At 36.4% G+C, this 21161-nt stretch overlaps 1 protein-coding gene across 1 annotated transcript in view; it reads left to right on the top strand.

Moving 5' to 3' along the window:
- Positions 1 to 16010, top strand: part of NIPBL (NIPBL cohesin loading factor) — a gene marked incomplete at its 5' end in the record, with an annotated part of 109675 nt that extends 93665 nt beyond the window's left edge. The window contains 14 exons of the mRNA XM_079548636.1: positions 554 to 690; positions 2199 to 2339; positions 3204 to 3297; positions 3391 to 3545; positions 3815 to 3905; positions 7973 to 8146; positions 8705 to 8895; positions 9635 to 9742; positions 11157 to 11357; positions 11754 to 11900; positions 13279 to 13574; positions 13876 to 14050; positions 14671 to 14856; positions 15438 to 16010. Coding sequence (XP_079404762.1) covers positions 554 to 690; positions 2199 to 2339; positions 3204 to 3297; positions 3391 to 3545; positions 3815 to 3905; positions 7973 to 8146; positions 8705 to 8895; positions 9635 to 9742; positions 11157 to 11357; positions 11754 to 11900; positions 13279 to 13574; positions 13876 to 14050; positions 14671 to 14856; positions 15438 to 15803 — 2462 coding nt within the window. The 3' untranslated portion in view covers positions 15804 to 16010. The remainder of the gene's footprint in view (positions 1 to 553; positions 691 to 2198; positions 2340 to 3203; positions 3298 to 3390; positions 3546 to 3814; positions 3906 to 7972; positions 8147 to 8704; positions 8896 to 9634; positions 9743 to 11156; positions 11358 to 11753; positions 11901 to 13278; positions 13575 to 13875; positions 14051 to 14670; positions 14857 to 15437) is intronic.
- Positions 16011 to 21161: the final 5151 nt, after the last annotated feature.

The raw sequence follows: 21161 nt of genomic DNA, 5'->3' as shown, positions 1-21161 counted from the left end.
TAAGTCTATTTAGAATCCAGTATCTAAACTGCTTTGAATTTTATATAAAACTGCAACAGTGATAGTTAAAAATACTTTAATGAAAAGTTACTTTTACAGAATTGCTACTAAAAAGTGAGCAGTAGTGAATTATTGCATGTAAACTCCTTAGGTACTTTTTGAGCACTGTATAATGATAAAGCTTCCCTAATTTTCTCTATATAACTAGAATAACAGTACTACTTGAAAAATATTTGTTAAAATTTTTAGATCACTAAAAGCAAAAAAAATATATTATTTGCCTTAATATGTTCTACAGTTGTAATAGGAATCATGTCTGTTCTTATTATTTCATTTACTTTGTGATTATATGCAAGTATTAGCAAATTATGTTCTCATTTCCAATGCTCTTAGCTAAGAAGAATGTATAAGGATATTCAGCATTGAAAGATGGAACGATATGTCTTGAAAAATATACTCCTACGATGTTTAGGTCATATGTTTCTAATAGATCAATAAATACATCTAATATAGAATGTTTTCTCTATTATCGTATGTTTTCTCATTTTTGCAGATTCTGACAACAAAGGAGTGAATTCTGGTCGCTTGGTTGCTTGTATAACCACTCTGTTCTTATTCAGCAAAATCAGGCCCCAGTTAATGGTCAAACATGCCATGACCATGCAGCCGTATCTGGCCACTAAATGTAGTGTAAGTAGAGAAACTTTGAATATCAGCCTTGTTTTTTTTCCCCCCAGATAATAAGCAAAGAATTTAGAGGCTGTTTTAAATACTTGTTGGAATTGAAGATAGGAAAAGAGAAATTAAATAGCATTTCTATTTCATGAGCTGAAGATGTTAGGTTCTTTTGATCGTCTGTGTAGCTAATAAGTTTTACAGTCAAATGAAACAGAAACTTATTCTGCCTCTTTAAGGATTGAAACCCAGCTATTCACCTATTATATAATAATTTCTTAAAATTGTTGTCTCACAGTCAGAGTCTTTAGTTAAAATTTAACATATTAATATTGCAACTAAAGGTATGGTTCTGTGTGGCACGATGACTTAACCTGTATCTAATATAACAGAAAGGGACTGTCCTTCTCTGTTCTTTTCAACACTTAACCTCTCAGTTCTCTACCATCCACCTATCCAGCCTTGTTTTTTTGTGTTTCTTTATGAGACAATTTAGTTTAGAACAATGTTAGAGAGATATAATGCTAAACCACTCAGACCAGTAAAATTGTCCACCTGCACTGAAAAACTGTGGAGCTCTCTGGCATTTTGATTTGCACAGTGAAGGTTTTGACAAAGCATGGATTTGCCAGAAGAAGCAGGGCCGATAATGTTGCTATGGTTAAAAGAAGAGAATGGCTGAGTGGCTGGCAGCACTGCAATTACATTTACGTTAGCTGCTTGTGAAAGGGCAAGTTTGTTATCAGATGAGCTTATAGGTGTATCTTAGCATTTTTAGCTCTGGAGTATTCTGTAGGCACATTACAAACTTTCAAAGCTGCTTCTGATTAAACAGAGGATTAATAAGAGATTATTTGCTGTAACATCTCCTTCATGGATTTCATCAGTTTTTTACTTTTAGAAGTTGAGATTAATTGTAGAATATATTAAATAGCTTGATATAGTGTATGGCAATTATCATGATTAGTACGCCTGATTTGTCAAAAAAGTCAATTTTTGTCAGGACATATATTAAATATATGCAGTGTTTTCCACAGATCTCTCAGTTACAATCCTGATGATTATTCAAGCTATTAATCATTTTAATTGTAATTTTTACATTTGAGGACATAGTGTGACTTCATTTGTTACCCAATGTTGTGATCCCTGGTGTATGTATCAGGAAATGTTCTGTGATCTTGTTATAGAGCTCTTAAAAAAAAAGAGAAGTCAATTAGTTAAATATAATGCTATGATAAAAAAACTGAAAAATTTTTAAGCCTCCATACAGCCCAAATGAAAGATAAAGTTATGGTACTACAGATTTTTTTCCAGAGGTTCCATAAAAACAGAACTAGCTTTCAAAATAATAAGCAGATAGCAGATTGAAACTATTTAAATAGCCTTCTAAATGTTTACTAAATGCCTCAGTCATATTATACATATGTTGGAATTTTTGGCTGTCAGTGTATATAAATAAAACTTAGTTTATAATTAACAATCAGAAATGTTGTTAATTAACTCTGTGAATGCTGTTGTTTCAGACTCAGAATGATTTCATGGTGATCTGCAATGTTGCAAAAATCTTAGAGCTTGTAGTGCCGCTAATGGAGCACCCAAGTGAGACTTTCCTAGCCACTATTGAGGAGGACCTCATGAAACTCATCATCAAATATGGCATGACAGTAAGCTTTAAATTGCTGATATTCAGTTTTTGATTCAGTTCCACGGTTTTCATTTAAAGAAAGTCTGTCTTCATCATAAAGTTGCTTTTACGTCAGACAAAAAAGGATTTATTGGTTTGATGGAGATTGCTGATTTTTGATTTTGATTGCTGATAGTATTGCTGATATACAACGCCTGCTCCGAAAGTAATGCCTTCTATTTTATTATGTTGGCTCACAATGTCAGAGGCGGGTGTTGGTGGAATGGCAGTAGAGGCTGAAACCTTCCTCCAGTATTCCGTTAGATTTTGTTGCCATGTGACAGATGCCAGCAGTGGGGCAGCCTGACAAAATCACACCTGACATGGATGTATGTATAAAGTGAAGATGAGCCGTTGAATTCCTCTATGCAGAATAAATGGTGATCACTGCCATTCATCCACGCTTGCTGAATGTTTGTGAAAACTGAACAGTGAGAGTGAGCACTATGAGGGGGTGGATGTTGCTTTTCTGCAGTGATGACAATAACATGAAAGATAAGCCACATTCTAGATGGCCATGAAAAGTTGTCAAGCCATGAAATGAAGAATGTCTTAATCAGCTCATCCACACAAATTATTTGATGGTGGTGACTACATTGAAAAATAATTTTGTAGCTGAGAATTTGCTCTATCTTTGTGTCTGTTGTAGTTTCCATGAAAATAAATTAGGAGGCATTACTTTTAGTTTGACATACATACTTTAAGTGATTATGAGTTTGGGCAGGTTTTCAAAGCAGTCTAGGAGACTGACTTTTGGAGCATTTGTTTTCATTATATATAATTCCATAAAAATTTCAAGTTTAAATTCTAATTACATGATTAATTTGTTATTTCTTGCTCCTAGGTTGTTCAACATTGTGTGAGCTGCCTTGGGTCTGTTGTGAACAAGGTCACCCAGAATTACAAGTTTGTGTGGGCCTGTTTTAATAGATACTATGGTAAGTAAAATTATAACATTATTTTTTCAGTTTTGATTACAAGCCTTAGGGATGCACCATGTTTAAACACTGTAATTAAAACTTTTACTGTAGGTGCACTTTCAAAATTAAAAAGTCAACACCAAGAAGACCCCAACAGTACAATACTTACTGCCAATAAACCAGCACTCCTTAGATCACTTTTCACTGTTGGAGCACTGTGTCGGCATTTTGATTTTGACCATGAAGATTTTAAGGGCAACAGTAAGGTAAAAGTAACTCATATTTACTCTCCAAATCTCATGTATATTGAATGCTTTACTTTTATTTAAAAGCACAGCATTCCTTGCTGCTCAAAGCTACGTTTTTTCATAATGCATACAGTAATATTTTTTGGTTTGTGAGTCCACGTAAAGACTGTGCATTAATATTGTGTATCTCCTTTATTTTTTGGGTTTTTTTTATGGGTTTTGTGAGAGATTAAAAACATCTGTTTCATCTCCAAATAGCTGTTATTTTTTTGTTTTAATTTGCTTAGGTTAACATTAAGGATAAAGTACTTGAACTGCTGATGTATTTTACAAAGCATTCAGATGAAGAAGTACAGACAAAAGCCATTATTGGCCTGGGTAAGACATGCTAATAGTTTTATTTTTCTGCAGGAGCACACACTTTTCTGTAATGAAAGGGGAATTTATATGAAATCAAACTTCACTGCGTGTTTATTTGACAAATTGCTAGGCAAATGTTGTCAAAGGGATGGTAGCTGTATGTGTCTGCTGCAGGGTTTTGACAGAGAATACTTTTTGATGTGTGTCTAAGTTTTAAAAACCAGTGGATTTCTAAAGTAGTAGAGATGTTATTTTTTCCGCCACAGGCAGATACGTTGTAGCTTCAATTCTAGTTTTTCAGTCCTCAAGGCATGATTAAGGAATAGCTAGAAAAAGTGCTGGGAATGTCCTGAGCATTCTGAATATAGCTGGGTCTTCTGCAGGAGTCATGGCAACTCTTGCAACTTATACCACATGGGAGACGTTCTGTGAGATTTCACTGGTCATTGAGATAATGCCATAGCCTAAATACAGATTTCTGCCCTAGGGTTTTATCTGTATTTCAATTTTAAGTAGGTGCTTTGTCTGAAGGCAGCAGTATGGTGTATGTGACTTGCAGTAGTATTTAAACTGCTGTTGAGTGTTCTGCATCATATTCATCCTCTGCTCAGTATATTATATACTTATGAGAGGACCTTGTTTGGGCAGATAGGCCTTGGTTTCCCAAGCAGTTCTGTTCTCATGCATGTGAGATTGCTATAATTTAGCCGTGAGCTGTAGTTTCACTATGGAAAGGAATTTGTCTCCTTAATGCCGATGTTTTGGTCACTTTTTAGATGACTCTAAGAACCAAGACTTATTCTTGTTGTGATATTCTGTGAGAAACCATTTCAAACAGGCAGATTTGGCTAATTGCTTTGGAGTAGCTTCAGGTGCAGGAGTAGTGCTGCACTAGCTTTTCAAAGCACTTCACCAAGGTGCACAACACTACCTATTTCAGTCTATTTTAATTGCTCTCCCCAAGATGCTGCATGTAGGACAGAGGCCACCGGACTAACTGTAGGCATGATTGCTTTACTCACAGGTGCTGACAATATTGCTTAGCCAAAAATGTTGCTAAATTCATGTGAACTGTGATCAGTTTTGGGGGATGGAGTAGAAGTAGAATAGGCTTTTTTTTACTCTCTGCCTGCAATCACCTTGTTCCTCATTTTAATTAAACTTCTGACAACTGTTTTAAGTGGCGCATCTAATCTGTGTTTGCATTCTATTTGAGGACTAGCTGTTGCAAGTGTCCAGATTTGGTATACAGGACAAAGTTCCATCTTACTGGCTGTTAATTGAACTGTTGTCAAGTCATTCAACATTTGTGCACAACAAGATTGAAAGGACTAACAGGCAATTTTAACATTCATACGCAGTTAAAGATTCACATGAAGAACTTGTACTTTCCTATCAGTAGTTGCTAGTGAAACCTTTCAGAGAGGGCACTAAACAGGTTTAGCATTTGCTTTGGTATGTATCACTCCAGTTGAGGAATTCAGCATAACTGTAAGTCTTTTGAAGAGTAATTGTGGTTCTTTTCCAAGAAGTCAAGTCAGGTTGAGGATTTAAAATTTAGGTAGTAAATATAGCTATACCTACAACTATCTAACAGGTAGAGACTTACTTGGCCAAGGCTGACTCTTAACAGAATGAACGTAGCAGGTGTTTTATGTCTCATCCCTTATGAGAAATTATACCAAGTAAGATTTCTTCCCCACTTACAGAATATGGAATGTAAGCATCTCTTTGAGAATACTGGTGTTCTTAAACTCCTTTGAGTGACTGAAGGAAGGAGTGGACTATGGGCTGTTATACATACATGTGCTATGCTTTTGTTTTTGTTTTAAATTAACCTGAAAAATGGATTGAACTTGCTCAGACGTGATTAACTTATTATTATACAGTTGTACTGAGTACGCAATTATATGATATACTTCAGAGACCATCATCACTATTTTTCTTCTTTTTTCCCTTTTTCCCCTGCCTCTGCCTTCTGTACTCTCCTTATTTTGAGATTGAAATGAGGTCAGTCACATTGAGGTTTTGCCCTAGATTTAGCCATTATACATACTGTGTCTGCAGAGTCATTTTTAAAAATCTAGCTTAGTCTTCCCTTCATGACAGCCACTCTAATACTTTGCATAATTTTTTATTATTATTATTATTATTTTTGCTGTCACTTTTTTCCCATTCAGTTTTTTATGTTGTCTCTTTGTTCATTGAGGGTATTAGCTTCCTGTAAGTCATTTAATGTCCACTTTTCCTTAACAGCCTTAAAAGAAAAAGTAAAACAGTAGTTAAACATAGTTAAAATAGAGACGTAGTGTTCCTATTGCTGTTTTTTATGGAGCGGTGAAGGGTGGTCAGCAGCACTTCTAAATATACACACATAATCTATAATGATACATACAGCTACTAATTTATACTTAAGATTTTATGAAATAAAGACTTCTCGGACTAAGAGTAGCCAATTCTTTCTGAAGGGTAAAGCTGCATCTGAAAACACTTTTGTAGTGTGTATCTTCTGAAAGTTGTAGTTTTGGAAGCACTTACAGAGAGTTTTCAGGAGTCCTTACTAGGTATGTGACTGATGATAGCAGGAGGTATAAATTTTATTTTATTCTGTTCACTATGTTACAGAATCACAGAATTGTGAATCGCAGAGGGTCGTTGTTGGTGGTGCAGAGTCTGGCTGGAGGCCTGTAACTAGCGGTGTTCCTCAGGGGTCTGTGCTGGGTCCGGTCTTGTTCAACATCTTCATCAGTGACCTTGATGAGGGGATAATGGCCACCCTCAGCAAGTTTGCTGATGATACGAAGTTGGGAGGATTGGCTGACACGCCTGAAGGCTGTGTTGCCATTCAGCAAGACCTGGATAGGCTGGAGAGCTGGGCAGAAAAAAAACGGATGAGGTTTAACAAAAGCAAGTGTAGGGTCTTGCATCTGGGGAGGAATAATTGCATGCACCAGTACAGGTTGGGGGATGACCTGCTGGAGAGGAGCTCTGCGGAAAGGGACCTGGGTGTCCTGGTGGACGACAGGTTGGCCATGAGCCAGCAGTGTGCCCTTGTAGCCAAAAAGGCCAATGGCTTACTGGGGTGCATTAAAAAGAGCGTGTCCAGCAGGTCGAGGGAGGTGATCCTCCCCCTCTACTCTGCCCTGGTGAGGCCTCATCTGGAGTACTGCGTCCAGTTCTGGGCTCCCCAGTACAAAAAAGACAAGGATCTCTTGGAAAGAGTCCAGCGGAGGGCCACGAAGATGGTGAAGGGCCTGGAGCATCTCTCCTATGAAGAAAGGCTGAGTGAACTGGGTCTGTTCAGCCTTGAGAAGAGAAGACTGAGAGGGGACCTGATCCAGGTCTATAAATATCTGAGGTGTGGGAGGCAGAATGGCGAGGCCAGACTGTTTTCAGTGGTGAGTGGAGACAGGACAAGGGGAAACGGCTGGAAACTGCAGCATAGGAAGTTCCGTACAAACATGCGCAAGAACTTCTTTACAGTGAGGTGACGGAGCACTGGAACAGGCTGCCCAGGGAGGTGGTGGAGTCTCCTTCTCTGGAGATGTTCAAGACCTGCCTGGATGCCTACCTGTGCGACCTGGTGTAGGGAGCCTGCTTTGGCAGGGGGGTTGGACTCGATGATCTCTGGAGGTCCCTTCCAACCCCTACAATTCTGTGATGTTATTTTCTTTTAAGATTTTATTTTTAAGTGCTTGTAATTTTTATCAGTTTTTCTATAACCAGCTATTTCTAGTTATGTTCTTCACTTGTTCTCTAGAGAGCTTCTAATCATTTAGGTGCAGGCCACCACACTGGATGTGCTTCTGGATGCATGTAACTCTTCTTTCTGCAGCTGCCCTGGGTCAGCATCCCGTATTTATCAAGTGTATTGCAAGTGTTTTGCTGTAGCTGATAGAACTCCTTATAAGTTTTGGACGATGACCATGTGAAAAAGCAGTTCTGTTTGGACTAGGAAAGCAATACTGTTGTAGGAATGGGAGGACATACATTTCACACCTTTATTTTATAGCAAGACTTAAAAAATAGTAATACAATTCCAATATTATAATAATGTGGAATATGTCCTATTTTTCCACCCTTAGGATTTGCGTTTATACAACACCCAAGCTTAATGTTTGAACAGGAAGTAAAGACTCTGTACAACAGCATTCTTTCAGATAAGAACTGTTCAGTAAACCTAAAAATCCAAGTGTTAAAAAACCTGCAGACCTACTTGCAGGAGGAGGACACACGTATGCAGCAGGCAGACAGAGACTGTAAGTGTTGAGTTCTTCTGTGATAATTACTTCATCTGTGTAAAATCTAACTTTCTTGCGTACAATCACTGTATGTGTTAACTGAATCACTTGAAATTGATATTTATTAATAATATTGTCCATGAAGTATCCTAGAGGTATTTTCAGAATTCATTATGTGCCATAGGTAAATTGAGAAGTGTAGCTTATTAACTTTCAAGATGTATAAATCCTGGAAGCAAATCCAAAACATGTAATTGCTATAGTGATGATAGTAATACTTTCCTTCAGAATCTTATCTGAGGTTAATCTGTAGATACAAAATGAGTAATATTAAGGAATTTTTAAAAGCATTTACTAAGGAACAAGAATTTAATTAAGTTCACATCTCTAGTTATCTATCTTGAAGAATATCTACCTTCCAATCGTTCTGTTATTCATGAGGTCATAAAACCCATTCTAAGACAGCTGAAATGTTTGTGTACATAGTAAAACTTAATTATCAATTATGTGTCAATTAATGGCAAAGTAAGTTATTATACTGTTGTGAGTGTGCTGTTTATTCTATCCTTTCTACAGGGAAAAAAGTAGCGAAACAGGAAGACCTGAAAGAAATGGGTGATATTTCCTCAGGGATGAGTAGTTCCATCATGCAGCTGTATCTCAAACAGGTCCTTGAGGCTTTCTTTCATACCCAGTCCAATGTACGCCACTTTGCTCTAAATGTCATTGCACTGACGTTAAACCAGGGTCTCATCCATCCTGTTCAGGTATGGTAGGCTTTTCTGATAGGGAGAATGGGGTTGTTATTGTTACAGGTTTTTACACTTGCTAGGTGAACTTCCAGTGTTCCTCTTCTAGCTGTATTACAGTGATTTCTTATTACAGCAAAGGCACTTTATAGGAAACATACTTCAAATATGTGTTAGCTGGTTAGCCAGCGAGATTCCAAATGTTTTTTTCTTGCCTTTGGATCAAGATGTCTAGCCAGTAACTAAAGAGCACGTGCAGATTGTCACAGGATCATGTTACTCCTCTATTGTAAACTGCCAGGTCTTTTTCTTCTACTTTTTGCGTTGAAAACTCCATCGGCTTGCCTCTACATCAGTATACATATCCTCCACTGTCCGAACTGTCTTCAGTTGTAATCACTATTATTCTTACACAATGTTTTTATTTATATTATTTTTATTTGTATTGTTTTTAATGCTGCAGCCATCGTGCATGTTCAGTCAGAAGCGATATGAGTTTTTTTAAATGGCATTTTTTAGAGTTTGAGAAAAATAGGAACACAACCTGAGACCTTGCACAACTTATACCATCACTTTTAATGCTGGTCTTTCTTGTATATTGTACTCTACTTGCAAAAATACTCTGAAGGTTAAGCTGCAGAGGGCTTACTATTCTAATTTGTACAGTAGTCAGAATACAAGAACAGTATAATGGAAGAACAAAGGGTGAGAAAGAGGTAGTATAATGACCAAATAATCATTTCATTTGTTTTTCAAGTGTGTGCCATACTTAATTGCTATGGGCACAGATCCAGAGCCCTCTATGCGAAACAAAGCTGACCAGCAGTTGGTGGAAATAGACAAAAAGTATGCTGGTTTCATTCACGTAAGTAATTCTAATGTAAAGTTTTATACCATACTGTTTGTTGATGGTTTAGCTTGAATGTGCCACAGCTGCAGAAGAAGAATATAAACTAACAATCAATATAAGCAATTGTAAAGAAGATCCCAACTCTTTCTCCTGCTTGAAGGTTTCTGTTCCTGAAAACACGAAATATGTAATAGAATACAGCCATATGAAGCATCAGTTTCAATTTATAATTTCCTTTAGTTTCTAATTCACAATATTTTCTGCACTGGATAGTACATAAGAGTATTTATTTTATAAAAGGTAAGGATAGCTGTTTCAGTAAGTTTAGCAGTAACTTACCTATATCAGTATACAAAGGATCAGAACACCTTCCTCAAAGAAGAGGTCCTTAGAGTAGTTTGTATTTGAATTTTTAGAGCATTGAAACTTTATTGACATGTAATCGGATCATTGGCAGCATAGAAAGGTATTTAGAACTGGGAGATCTTGCTAAAGGAAAATCTGAGGGCTGAGTCTGCGGACTTGTCGACTCGTGGCATAGTGTCATTAGTTCTGGTTGAGATGTGAAGCAGAGTTGCAGAACTTTTACCTCATTGCAGAAGATTCCATTCTTGGTTCAACTTGTGTACTGCTTTATGAAGGTTCCAAAATCTACCTGTATTTCTACTGAGATTGAAACACTGCATTGTTCATGGTATCCAAACATACACTTAATGCAGTAGGTGAAGGCCAACTATGGTGTTTCTTTGTAGGCAGTTCTGGTATAAAACACTGTATACATGAGGAGATAATCATATTGAAATGAAGAAAAGGATTTATGAGGAGAGTTGTATCTGCAGCCTACCTAAAGATTCAGTTTGCTCTGAAAATAGAGTAGTAGCCCTGAAGTAAGCAAAATCAGCAAGAAATTCTATTATATGTGCAAAAAAAATCTCATTTTCTGATGGTTAATTTCCACTAATATGGGCTCAGCTTTGGTTTCACTACAGTTTACATAAGCATACATATTTGGTAAATTATTCTACAGATATATGAACATTTATCTATTCTTGAAAGCAGCTTAAATGGAATACCGTGCTGCGGTTGGTAAGTAGATTAGCTGTAAATGTCTTACATGGGTAAGTGGTGAAAGCATTTTGCAAGACATTTTGATCTCCACCACAAATTCTGTTATAACCTGTTTAGCAACACAAGCGCAAATCAAGAGCAGACCAAGAACTCGAGAGTATCATTACATAGAATGTCTGAAAGCTAAAATTCAGGTGAGCAGCTGCTTAAAAGGAAATAAGCTATTTCTTAATATAGATGCTAGTGGTTTCTTTTCACAGACATTTGTTTAAAATTTCCCATGGCAAGACTTATATTATTTCACATTTCAGTTTTACTCCTCGGAAGCAATTTAAATAAAACAAATACTTTCTCATTTCAGATGAAAGCAGTGGCTGGTATGAAGATGTCTTACCAGGTACAACAGGCAATCAATACCTGTCCAAAGGATCCCGTAAGAGGCTTTAGACACGATGAATCATCCAGTGCATTGTGTTCACACCTATACTCTATGATCCGAGGGAACCGTCAGCACAGACGAGCATTTCTAATTTCTTTACTCAATCTCTTTGATGATACTGCAGTAAGCATCGTCTTTCCTTCCAAAAAGAAATTTGATATAGCACTACAGGATTAAATTCTCCTCTCACAATGTATTTTTATGACATAATTATTGATAATTTACTTCCCTAGTATGTTTTGTTTTACTCTGTAATATGAGGCGTTTACCTGTGTAACAGAATGTGCTTCTTAATTTTGCATCCGTCTCTATCTTTCTATATCCCAGTTTGGATTGTTTAGAAATAATGTATGTTCATCTCAACATATGTTCTTTAAAGTGGAATGGGAAGTACCTAGAATAAAATCTGTGATCATTATTTTTGCTCGAGGTTGCTAGGAGCACCGTGCAAGTGTTTGAGTCTAATGTATTTGTGTGTGTATTTATATGTACACTTATATTTTTTAATTTATTTTCCAGAAAACAGAGGTGAATATGCTCTTGTACATAGCAGACAATCTAGCCTGTTTTCCTTATCAAACACAGGAAGAGCCACTGTTTATAATGCATCATATAGACATTACACTATCAGTTTCTGGTAGTAACCTACTACAGTCATTTAAAGAGGTATGTGCCTTTAATATATTTATCATAGTGGAAACATAAATTTTTCTATAATTTCAGCAGTTTTTTAGTGAGTGTAATATGATTATGATGATACGGGCAAGCAGCATTGCTTTATAATCACTAGTTGAAAAATAAACGACCCCTTTCTGCTCTGGCCTGGATCTGGAAGATGCTAATTAAAACTTTCCTTACAATGCTGCTTATGTTATTAAAAAAGAATGATGATTTTTGAGACACTAATATGAAATACCTGTAATTCTGTAGTAATTCTGAGAAATAAGAAGTTGTGTGAATCACTATAAAATGCTGATTTATTGTGGATGTTCTAATAAATAACCATGTTTGCTGTTTAATTTGCTTTGTTGTCAAGTAAAGGATGTTATTTTTATGTGTTTCACCTGAGAAACTTAAACTACACTGTTTACTACAAGAAAAGAGTACAGAAAACGTAATTGCATAAGGTGGCATATAAAAACCCTGGTTGTGGCATCTGTTGTAACTGAATACACAACACTGTTAGCAAAAGACCTCTGTTTCTCAAATACTTAAGAACCTTATTTTCCTGGACAGCTCTAACGCTGTTAGGTCCAAGCTGTTAGGGAGCAAGCCCATTTCAAGAATTTCCAATCTGACCATTAAGTCACCTGATGCCTGGAAACTACGATGTTTTGAGTGCAACCCCACAAAAACTGCTTTTCAGTCTGCGGCAATCTGGAGTACATTCTTCAGATGGAGCACCAGGGTGTAGCGCCAGTGTAGCACAGTGAGGATACCCACGGGGACATCAGGTTATGTGTTATGAAAAGTCAGAGTAGCTGTGTAGTAATAATGCAAGTGTGAAACTGTAGCTCTACAAGTAGCAGAACTGATTTCATTTTCTGTGTATTACTGCTTGGGATTTTTTTGATCAACAGTGTAATAATTAATATGATAGAATTTTAACAGAAGCAAGAATTAGAAGAAGCTGAGACTTCTCTGTACGTACATGTGGAAGTATATGTAATGCACAAAAATGATATCCAGTGTCAGAAAAAAACTTGCCTTATATTTGTTTTATTGTATTCTGTCTTCTAATACATTTTTCTGGTGCTATTAACACTACTTTTTGAAACTGCTGTGAATTCTTTGTTGCTTCATTTACTTCTACTGTATCCACCTTGCAAAAAATGTGGTCTTCAGATCAGCTTTTCTGAGGGGGATCCAAAGGACAGTAGAGTATCTTTTCACCATAAGTAATTTTAATCTTTCAATTTATGAATTAATAACGTTGTTCAGGGAATTCATGCTGATCTCAGCCAATGATGATTTTAGAAAAATTTTTTAGAAATGTGCTACTTTACCCTAATTATGCATTGTGTGTTAATTCTCTGTTTCACAGTCTATGGTGAAAGACAAAAAAAAGGAAAGAAAGCCTTCATCAGACGAGGAGACTGAGAGTGACAGTAATAGTGGCAGTGAGAGTGAAAGTGAAGAGGAAGCTTCTAAGCCTCGGAGGTTACGAAAACGAGTAGATTCTGATTCAGATTCTGATGAAGAAAATGATATAAATGCTGTGATGAAATGTTTACCAGAAAACTCAGCTCCTTTAATCGAATTTGCAAATGTGTCTCAAGGCATATTATTACTTTTGATGCTGAAACAGCATTTGAAGAACCTTTGTGGATTCTCTGATAGGTAAGGATACTTAGATAATCTAGTTTTTTATTAAGGATTAAGTCTGGACATTTAAAAAAAAATCGATTGTAACTCAATGTAATCAGCAGCTTTGTATAAGGGAAAAAGCGTAGGTGTAATAGGTCGATGCAAAGAAACAGAAATGTTAGCTTAGAAAAAGCAATGACTTCATTTCTTATCAGGGTGTCTGTTGTATATGAAATGATGCAAATATATCTGCATAAGCTGAAGATTTTAAAAGCTTTTCTTTGAATTTTTTTGCAACGTCCGCAAAAGCTTCTCTCTTATTTTCATTAAACAGTAAAATTCAGAAATATTCTCCATCTGAGTCTGCAAAAGTTTATGATAAAGCGATAAACAGGAAGACAGGAGTGCATTTTCATCCAAAACAAACTCTGGATTTTCTGCGGAGTGATATGGCTAATTCCAAGATCACTGAAGAAGTGAAGAGGAGTATAGTAAAACAGTACTTAGATGTAAGTAAAGTTGCCCAGCAGGATATCTAAAACTCTTCCAAACTAGCTAACACAATACAAACTTGAAAGAAGATGCTCATGGATTGATGAACATTTCAGTTTTCAAAATGTTATTTTCCTGGTAATCTTATGCAATATTATGATAACACAACTTCTTTTCAGAATGCTTCTCTGTGTTATTTTTCAGAGTCTCCTAATAAATTTAAACACAATAAACAATAATTTCAGCTGAGCAGTATTCATCTTTACAAAGTATTTTCGAATTTCTGATATCTTTTCCTTTGTAATTTGTTCTTTTTGACCCTGGTGGCTTTCATCAGAGTGAAATAGAATAGATCCAGCACATTTATCTTTTCTTTTTCTTCTTGGCAGTTCGTTAAAATATTAACTAGAGAAAACTTGGAAGTTATGGAAACTTGGGAAGAAAGCTTTAGATATCCAGTAGGAAATGAGAGGACAGAAAGAAGTGTGTAGAGGAGACCACAGGAGCTGTTCAAGTTTGAAGCTGCCTTTTGTTTTACTGCATTCTTATGTTGCCTTTTGGTTTTATTTAATGTCGCATCTTATAAATATGTATTTTAAAAGTTACAGTGTAGACTGACCTGTGTGGTCTCTTTTAGTTCAAGCTCCTTATGGAACATTTGGATCCTGATGAAGAAGAAGAAGATGGAGAGGTGTCAGCTAGCACAAATGCTCGGAACAAAGCAATTACCTCGCTGCTTGGAGGAGGCAGCCCTAAAAACAATGCAGCTGAGACAGAGGACGATGAAAGTGATGGGGAGGATAGAGGAGGAGGCACTTCAGGGGTGAGGCGGAGGAGGAGTCAACGTATTTCGCAGCGTATTACGTAAAATGATTTTTATGTGCTTATAAATGTCAGTCTATTATATTAAATGTACACCGAGTAATGTAATCCACATGAAAGAAAGCATTTTGTAGATAGAGATTCTCTACTTAACCGTTTATACAACTTTTGTAGAAAGTTTAACAGAAAAGACAATAAAAAAAAACAACAAAAAAAAAAAAACAAACAAACTAGAAAATGAGATTTATCCAGTATAAAAAGTTATTAATTTCCTTTGGAATGTACTGTGTGTTATCCTTTTTATTGTTGCCAAGTTTTTATGTAGCTTTATGATTCATGTGTATATATAATTTTATATATCATTAAGAGATAAAGACACGGGTACAAATTAAGAGTATGTGGTTTTACAAGGATATGTTAACCCCTTGGCGCTGGCGGTCGCGGTGCGTCTCATTGCCGGCAATGGAATGTGTGCCGGGAAATCCCAACTCCCGGCGTCAAGGGATTAAAAGCAATAAAAGCAATAATTTCACTAAAGTTCTTTTGTGTAACACATGGTCTTTTTTCCCCCCAATGTTTTAGTCATTGAGAAGGTCAAAACGAAATTCAGACTCTACGGAGTTGGCTTCACAGATGAATGAAAGTGTTGATGTCATGGATGTCATCGCTATTTGCTGTCCAAAGTACAAAGATCGACCACAAATTGCAAGAGTAGTACAGAAAACCAGCAATGGCTTCAGTGTTCAGTGGATGGCAGGCTCCTACAGTGGCTCCTGGACTGAGGCTAAGCGCCGTGATGGCCGCAAACTGGTGCCTTGGGTAGACACTATTAAAGAGTCAGACATTATTTACAAAAAAATTGCTCTAACGAGTGCTAATAAGCTGACTAATAAAGTTGTTCAGACTTTACGATCGCTGTATGCCGCCAAGGATGGAACTTCAAGCTAATGATTTGTACATGCAGCCAAATTTACATGAATTGAAATAACAGAAAAACTTGAAATATCAACTTTCTGGCAAAAAAAAAAAAAAAAAATTAAAAATCAGTTAAATGAAGAGTAAGAATGGAACCTGGGACACAGGAAAAAAAGAAGGAAATGTTTGGTAAACATTTTTGTGGGAGCTTCCTTCGCTGTTGTGCAGCAGAAACTTCTCAGTTCATTTTTACTCCCACTGTATTATAGTTTAACAAAAAATTGTTTATATCTTGAAAAAAAACTTTCTGTTTAAAAAAAAATAAACAAGTGAATGTTGGAAATTAGTCTGTTAATGTTCTTAATAAAGTGTTCTTGGAGTTTAACCTAGCAGCGGATGGCTTTCTTTAGCTTAGCCCAGTTTCCAGGGAAGCATTGTTTTTCCAGGCTGTAAAATGGCAGAATCTCCTGGATATATAATTTATTCTGTTGAAGAAAAAAGAGGAAAAAAAAAAATAAAAAAAAAAAAAGCATGCAGTATCTATGACCTATCTGCAGGAGGAGTTTTTTGTAAATGTAGATTTTGATGTATTAGGTCACCCTGAAATAATACAAGAAAAGGGATCCCCAGCAAATCTGGTGGAACGAATACTGCAATAAATTTTTTTACTTCTCTTTGTTACTTGTCTGTTTCCATTTGAATTTCTTATTGTAAAGATCTGTTTAAATCCATTTATATTATTTTGCAGTCTTTTATGTAAAATTTACTATAGCAGTGGTTTTCAAAACAAGGCATAAGATATTGTTTATACAGTTTGTATAGGCTGACTTCTGAATAATTGGTATCTTTTTATTTTTATCCCTTAAAGGGTGTAAACACAAGTTAACTCCAGGGTTTGATTGTATCCTGCAATATTTAGTATTAACTATATGATTTAGCACTGTGCCAAACACATTTTCAAGAGTACATTTTGATATAAAAAGAAACTATAGTTTATTCCTTGTATGCTTCAATTTCTTTCTAATACTGTCCAAATGGTAATTTATGATAGTTTAAGTTTTGGGAAAGTTGAATGACTCTTCTGCTTGGGCTAACTGGCCATGTATGAATCTCTTTGGGTTGAAAAGTAGAGGTTGTGTAAAAAGGAAATAGCTACCAGTATCTGAGGAGTGAATGGATATGGATCTGGGCAATTATGCTACATTCCTTCACAAATGATTTTTTTTTTTCAAGTTTGTATATTAGACTTTTTTTTTTTTTTTTTTTTTTTAATGAATTGAATTTTCACATTTTGTAAATTGAAAAAAAAAATTACTGTTGCAAGCTTTTGGAAGCATTTGCTTCAATTGCATTGCCTCGAGCCTTTCATGAGTTTGATTTTCTAGATTGCAACAAAAGCAGAAGATTGCAAAGAAGTTAATCTAAAACAGTAACTTTTTAAAGAGTGTATTAAACCCTGCTGCGTTCCACAATCTGTTCATCTAAAACAGGTGTTCTCAGTAAGTTAATATTTCTTTGTGTATTTCCTTCTGCAAACTTCATTTGTGGTAGGATATTTTTATTGAAATTAGTTTGCAGAACTCTCAATGCTTTGTCCAATTTGTGAGGAATAGTAACAGCATTCCAAAATACACTCGAGGACAGAAATGACGTTAAGCTGAAAGGATTGATAACTCCTCAGAATCTAGTTAGTAACTGTTCCTGTGGGAAATTCCTGTTTGCTCTTCCACCACTGGAACAGAAATATTTTCCCAGCCTTTTGTCTTCCCTGTTGTTAAGTAGAAAGTTGAGAATACTTGCAAGGGTGAACTGGTGATTGAAGCAAGAACTGCTACACAGATGCAGCCTCAAATCTCTGTCACTCATCTGTTAGGCATTTCTGGTTTATATCAAAGCATCATTTTTCATATGTAATACAAGCATTTCCATGTTCATTAACAGTTTTGTTTTCTCTTTTTTTCCTGGTCATCTGGCTTTCCCAATAGCAAAGAGTTGTGAAGTTTTCGTTTTTTGGGGATTTTTTGTTTTGTTGCTTTCATTTGTTTGGGGATTTTTTTGTTTTGCTTTATATTAATTTGTTTGATATTTATTAGAATAAAATTATCAGTATAATTATAATTAAACTATAAAAAACGGATGTCTAAATTTGTCTTAGTCGAGAAGATTTGAACTGGTTCCATTTTGTGTGATATGCCAAAGGGCACACATGCTCCTTGTGGGGATCTGTTGGCTGTAGCATAATGCAGACTTATAAAACTAGTTATAGATAATTAAATAAATTGGTAACGTCCTCAATAGTTAAGAGTTGAGTTTTCCCCTCCCACACTATCGATAGTAAGATTTATTGCCACTTTGGCTATCACAGACGTTCAGATTGCTTGTTATGAAAGAGAAGGTTAGCAGGGCTCTTGTGGAAACAAGTTCCCGCTGTCTGTAACGCGGGCTGATGACTTTCAGCCGTGCACAACAGCCGGGGCGCAGCTGCAACCCGCACTGCTCCGCCCTGAGCTGCCGTGCTGGGAAGCAGCAGAAACCTCCCGCGGTTGGCAGCAGCTCCGTGCTGGAGGGTCTTACTATGTTAATTAAAGAAAAAGAAAAGAGAGCGCTGCAGTGCAGTAATTGATAACAATAACAGAATTTACTCCTTCGTTTTGACATAGCTTGGTAGTATTTTTTCACTGTATGGCTATAGATTTTTACATACATAATGATAATAATTATTGAATTTTGTTATTCTTCTTGCTTTCTCCCTTTGCGTACCAGTTCTGTACGTGGAAACTTGTTGTGGTACTGTGTGTAACAAAGGGATGTTGTCAGGCGTTCAGAATTAACACCAGCCATGTTGTACGTAGAGAAAACATGGACACTTCCACGATCTAAATGAAAATGAAATGGTTATTTTTAATCTTCCACCTCAGTACTGTAAAATTCCAGAAATAATTCCTGAATATTTTCATTATCTGCAGCTATAAAAGATCATAATAGTTTTTGACAAAACTTTTAATTACAAATAAGTATTTTTTTAAATGATCCAGTAATGTCCTTTTGTATTTTTGAGGTTCTCTATTGCTTATATCAATAATTAACATGTATAAAGGACAATATTCAGCTTAAGCATTTCAGTGAGGTGTGGCCATTAAAAGGCTATTTACACTTGCAAAACCTCAGTCAAACCTTAGTGTTTGTTTTGCCATTGTAATGTCACTAGTGAGAATATTGTCAGCGTCGGGTTGTGCTCAACATACCTCAAATCTCTTGCAGCTCTAACATGGAATAACTTGTAGCACTGAAACAGTTCTAACGTGTTTGTGGCTCATGACAAAAAGCTTGTAATAGAGTCTGATTCATCTGGTGCTAATTAAAGAGCAGGGTATCAATGTTCCAGTTAATGAATGGGTCAGTTCAATTGATCCTTACTGTAAACCTAACAATGCATTTTAATTCCAAGCCACCATTCCAAGGTGTTAATGGAGTTAAATTCAAATAAACATGTATTGCTTTTTGTTCATGTGCCCAGCACTAGAAATAGCAAGAGCTCAAGGAACAAGTCCTGTACCTTAGTTTCTTCCCACTCACTTTAGAGCCACCCCGTAACTGTACAAGTGTTTCCATATCCCTCCAAGAATTTGTCATTGAAGTACTGAGTTGTAATGGTAGGTGAGTTCTGAATGTAAGTTGTGAGTTTTTAGATTTCATGGTTCCTTGACTAAATATTAAAGTATTACTGTTATATACAAATAAATTCATAGTATTTTCATATTTCATTTATTTAAAATAAATGTTTTAAGAGTTCAGTTTGAGCCCTTCCAAAATGACACTTTCAAGTTTTTATCCCAGCCCGCGCCATACACTTAGTTATAAACCCATTCCCATTGTGCTTCATTCATTCTGAGATAATTCTTGCCATTCTGTTGTTGATCAGCCCCACACTGCTTCTAAAACACGATTCAGATGTCCCATTTCCCACTTGAGTTTGGACTTTTTGTATGAGGAAGGAGTCGTTTTCACTGACATACACTGCAGATACTGATTGTAAAATGTCTCTTCTAAACTTCCTCAGAAACCCTCTTAGCCCATGCATTGGTTTTGAGGCAAATGAGAAGATGAGGGAGGCAACCTGATCCTGTGTGCAACAGTCTGTGCCGTGTGGATGCCTATGCAGGCTACAGGCACCAGTTTGGTGGCTGTGCAAGTCTGTGACATACATTTTAGCACCCATCTCACTAAGAAAGAGGATCTGCAAGTTTTCCAGGCTACAGCTGGTGACTCAGAGTGGCAAGTATTTCTCAGTATTTCAGGGACTATTTAAACAAACTTGGTTTTCATGAGCTTTTCTGCATAACAGCACTGTCAAAGCTGTGTTGAAAACAAGTATCCTAGTTCCTAGGGGCTAGAAAACAGTGATACAGCTGCTCTTCACCCACCACCCTTCCAGAGATTTGAGAGTTGAGCATCTGCTTTGCAATGTAGCCTGTATTTTGGAAACGGTAGTTATGAGCACCAAATACGTTGCATGGGGCAATTCTTCAGCTGTTATATTTGGATATACACCTTTCCCTGTCCTCACTCCAATTATCCTTTCTTGTGAATCAGCTCATCTGTGATGAAATTCCACATTAACCTTCCCAAGAAACCTCCTCTATTTGTTTTAACTATTCCTCTGTCCAACAGAGAGCTACAGTTTGTTGGAAACAGCACAGTTCTCTCACTGCAGTTGATGTTTCTGCACAAACACAAACTGAAGACTGCTTCCTTTAGACTGCAGCTTTTTCTGTCTCTTGTGTTAGAGTGATGGTTGTACAGAGTAATGCAGAAGCTGAATTGCACTTCAATCCCTACTTGTATAGATGAGCTGAGCGTATTTTGCTTCCTGCTGTGAGCACAGACAAATGATGTGTAATGATCTCTTGAGAAAATCCATCAGTTGCAGATTCATTAGGAAACTTTTCATTCTAAGTTTTCCCAGGCCAGTCCTGAGCATAATTAGTCTAGTGTCATTCTGAACAGTAATGCCTCATTTCCAAACATAAAACTGCACTTTAGACCCGTGCAGAATTAAGTTCTCTATGTTTTGGATCGCTTTTCATCAATTCTTTTTAGTTGTCTAAAATCAGAAAAAATAATAATTCACTTACTACAGTGTTCTAAAAATGCAATGGCTGTTACACATTTTTAAATAAAATTCACAGTTATGATCAGCTCAACAGCAGGCTGTAAAACTCAGGACTTTAACCGAAAATTATTTTAGAAATCGGCTTGTCAAAATCAACACCAGCACTGTTTTGATTAACGTTGAGTTCTGGAAATTCATTCCTTACATGAGTTATTCCTGCAAAGGGTCCGCGTGCCGTGCTCTCAAAGAGTCAATGGTATTGAAGCAAAAACTGCACA

Source organism: Tetrao urogallus (assembly GCF_951394365.1).
Source record: "Tetrao urogallus genome assembly, chromosome: Z".
Classification (NCBI taxonomy): Eukaryota; Metazoa; Chordata; class Aves; order Galliformes; family Phasianidae; genus Tetrao; species Tetrao urogallus.
This window is presented reverse-complemented; position numbering and strand designations above follow the sequence as displayed.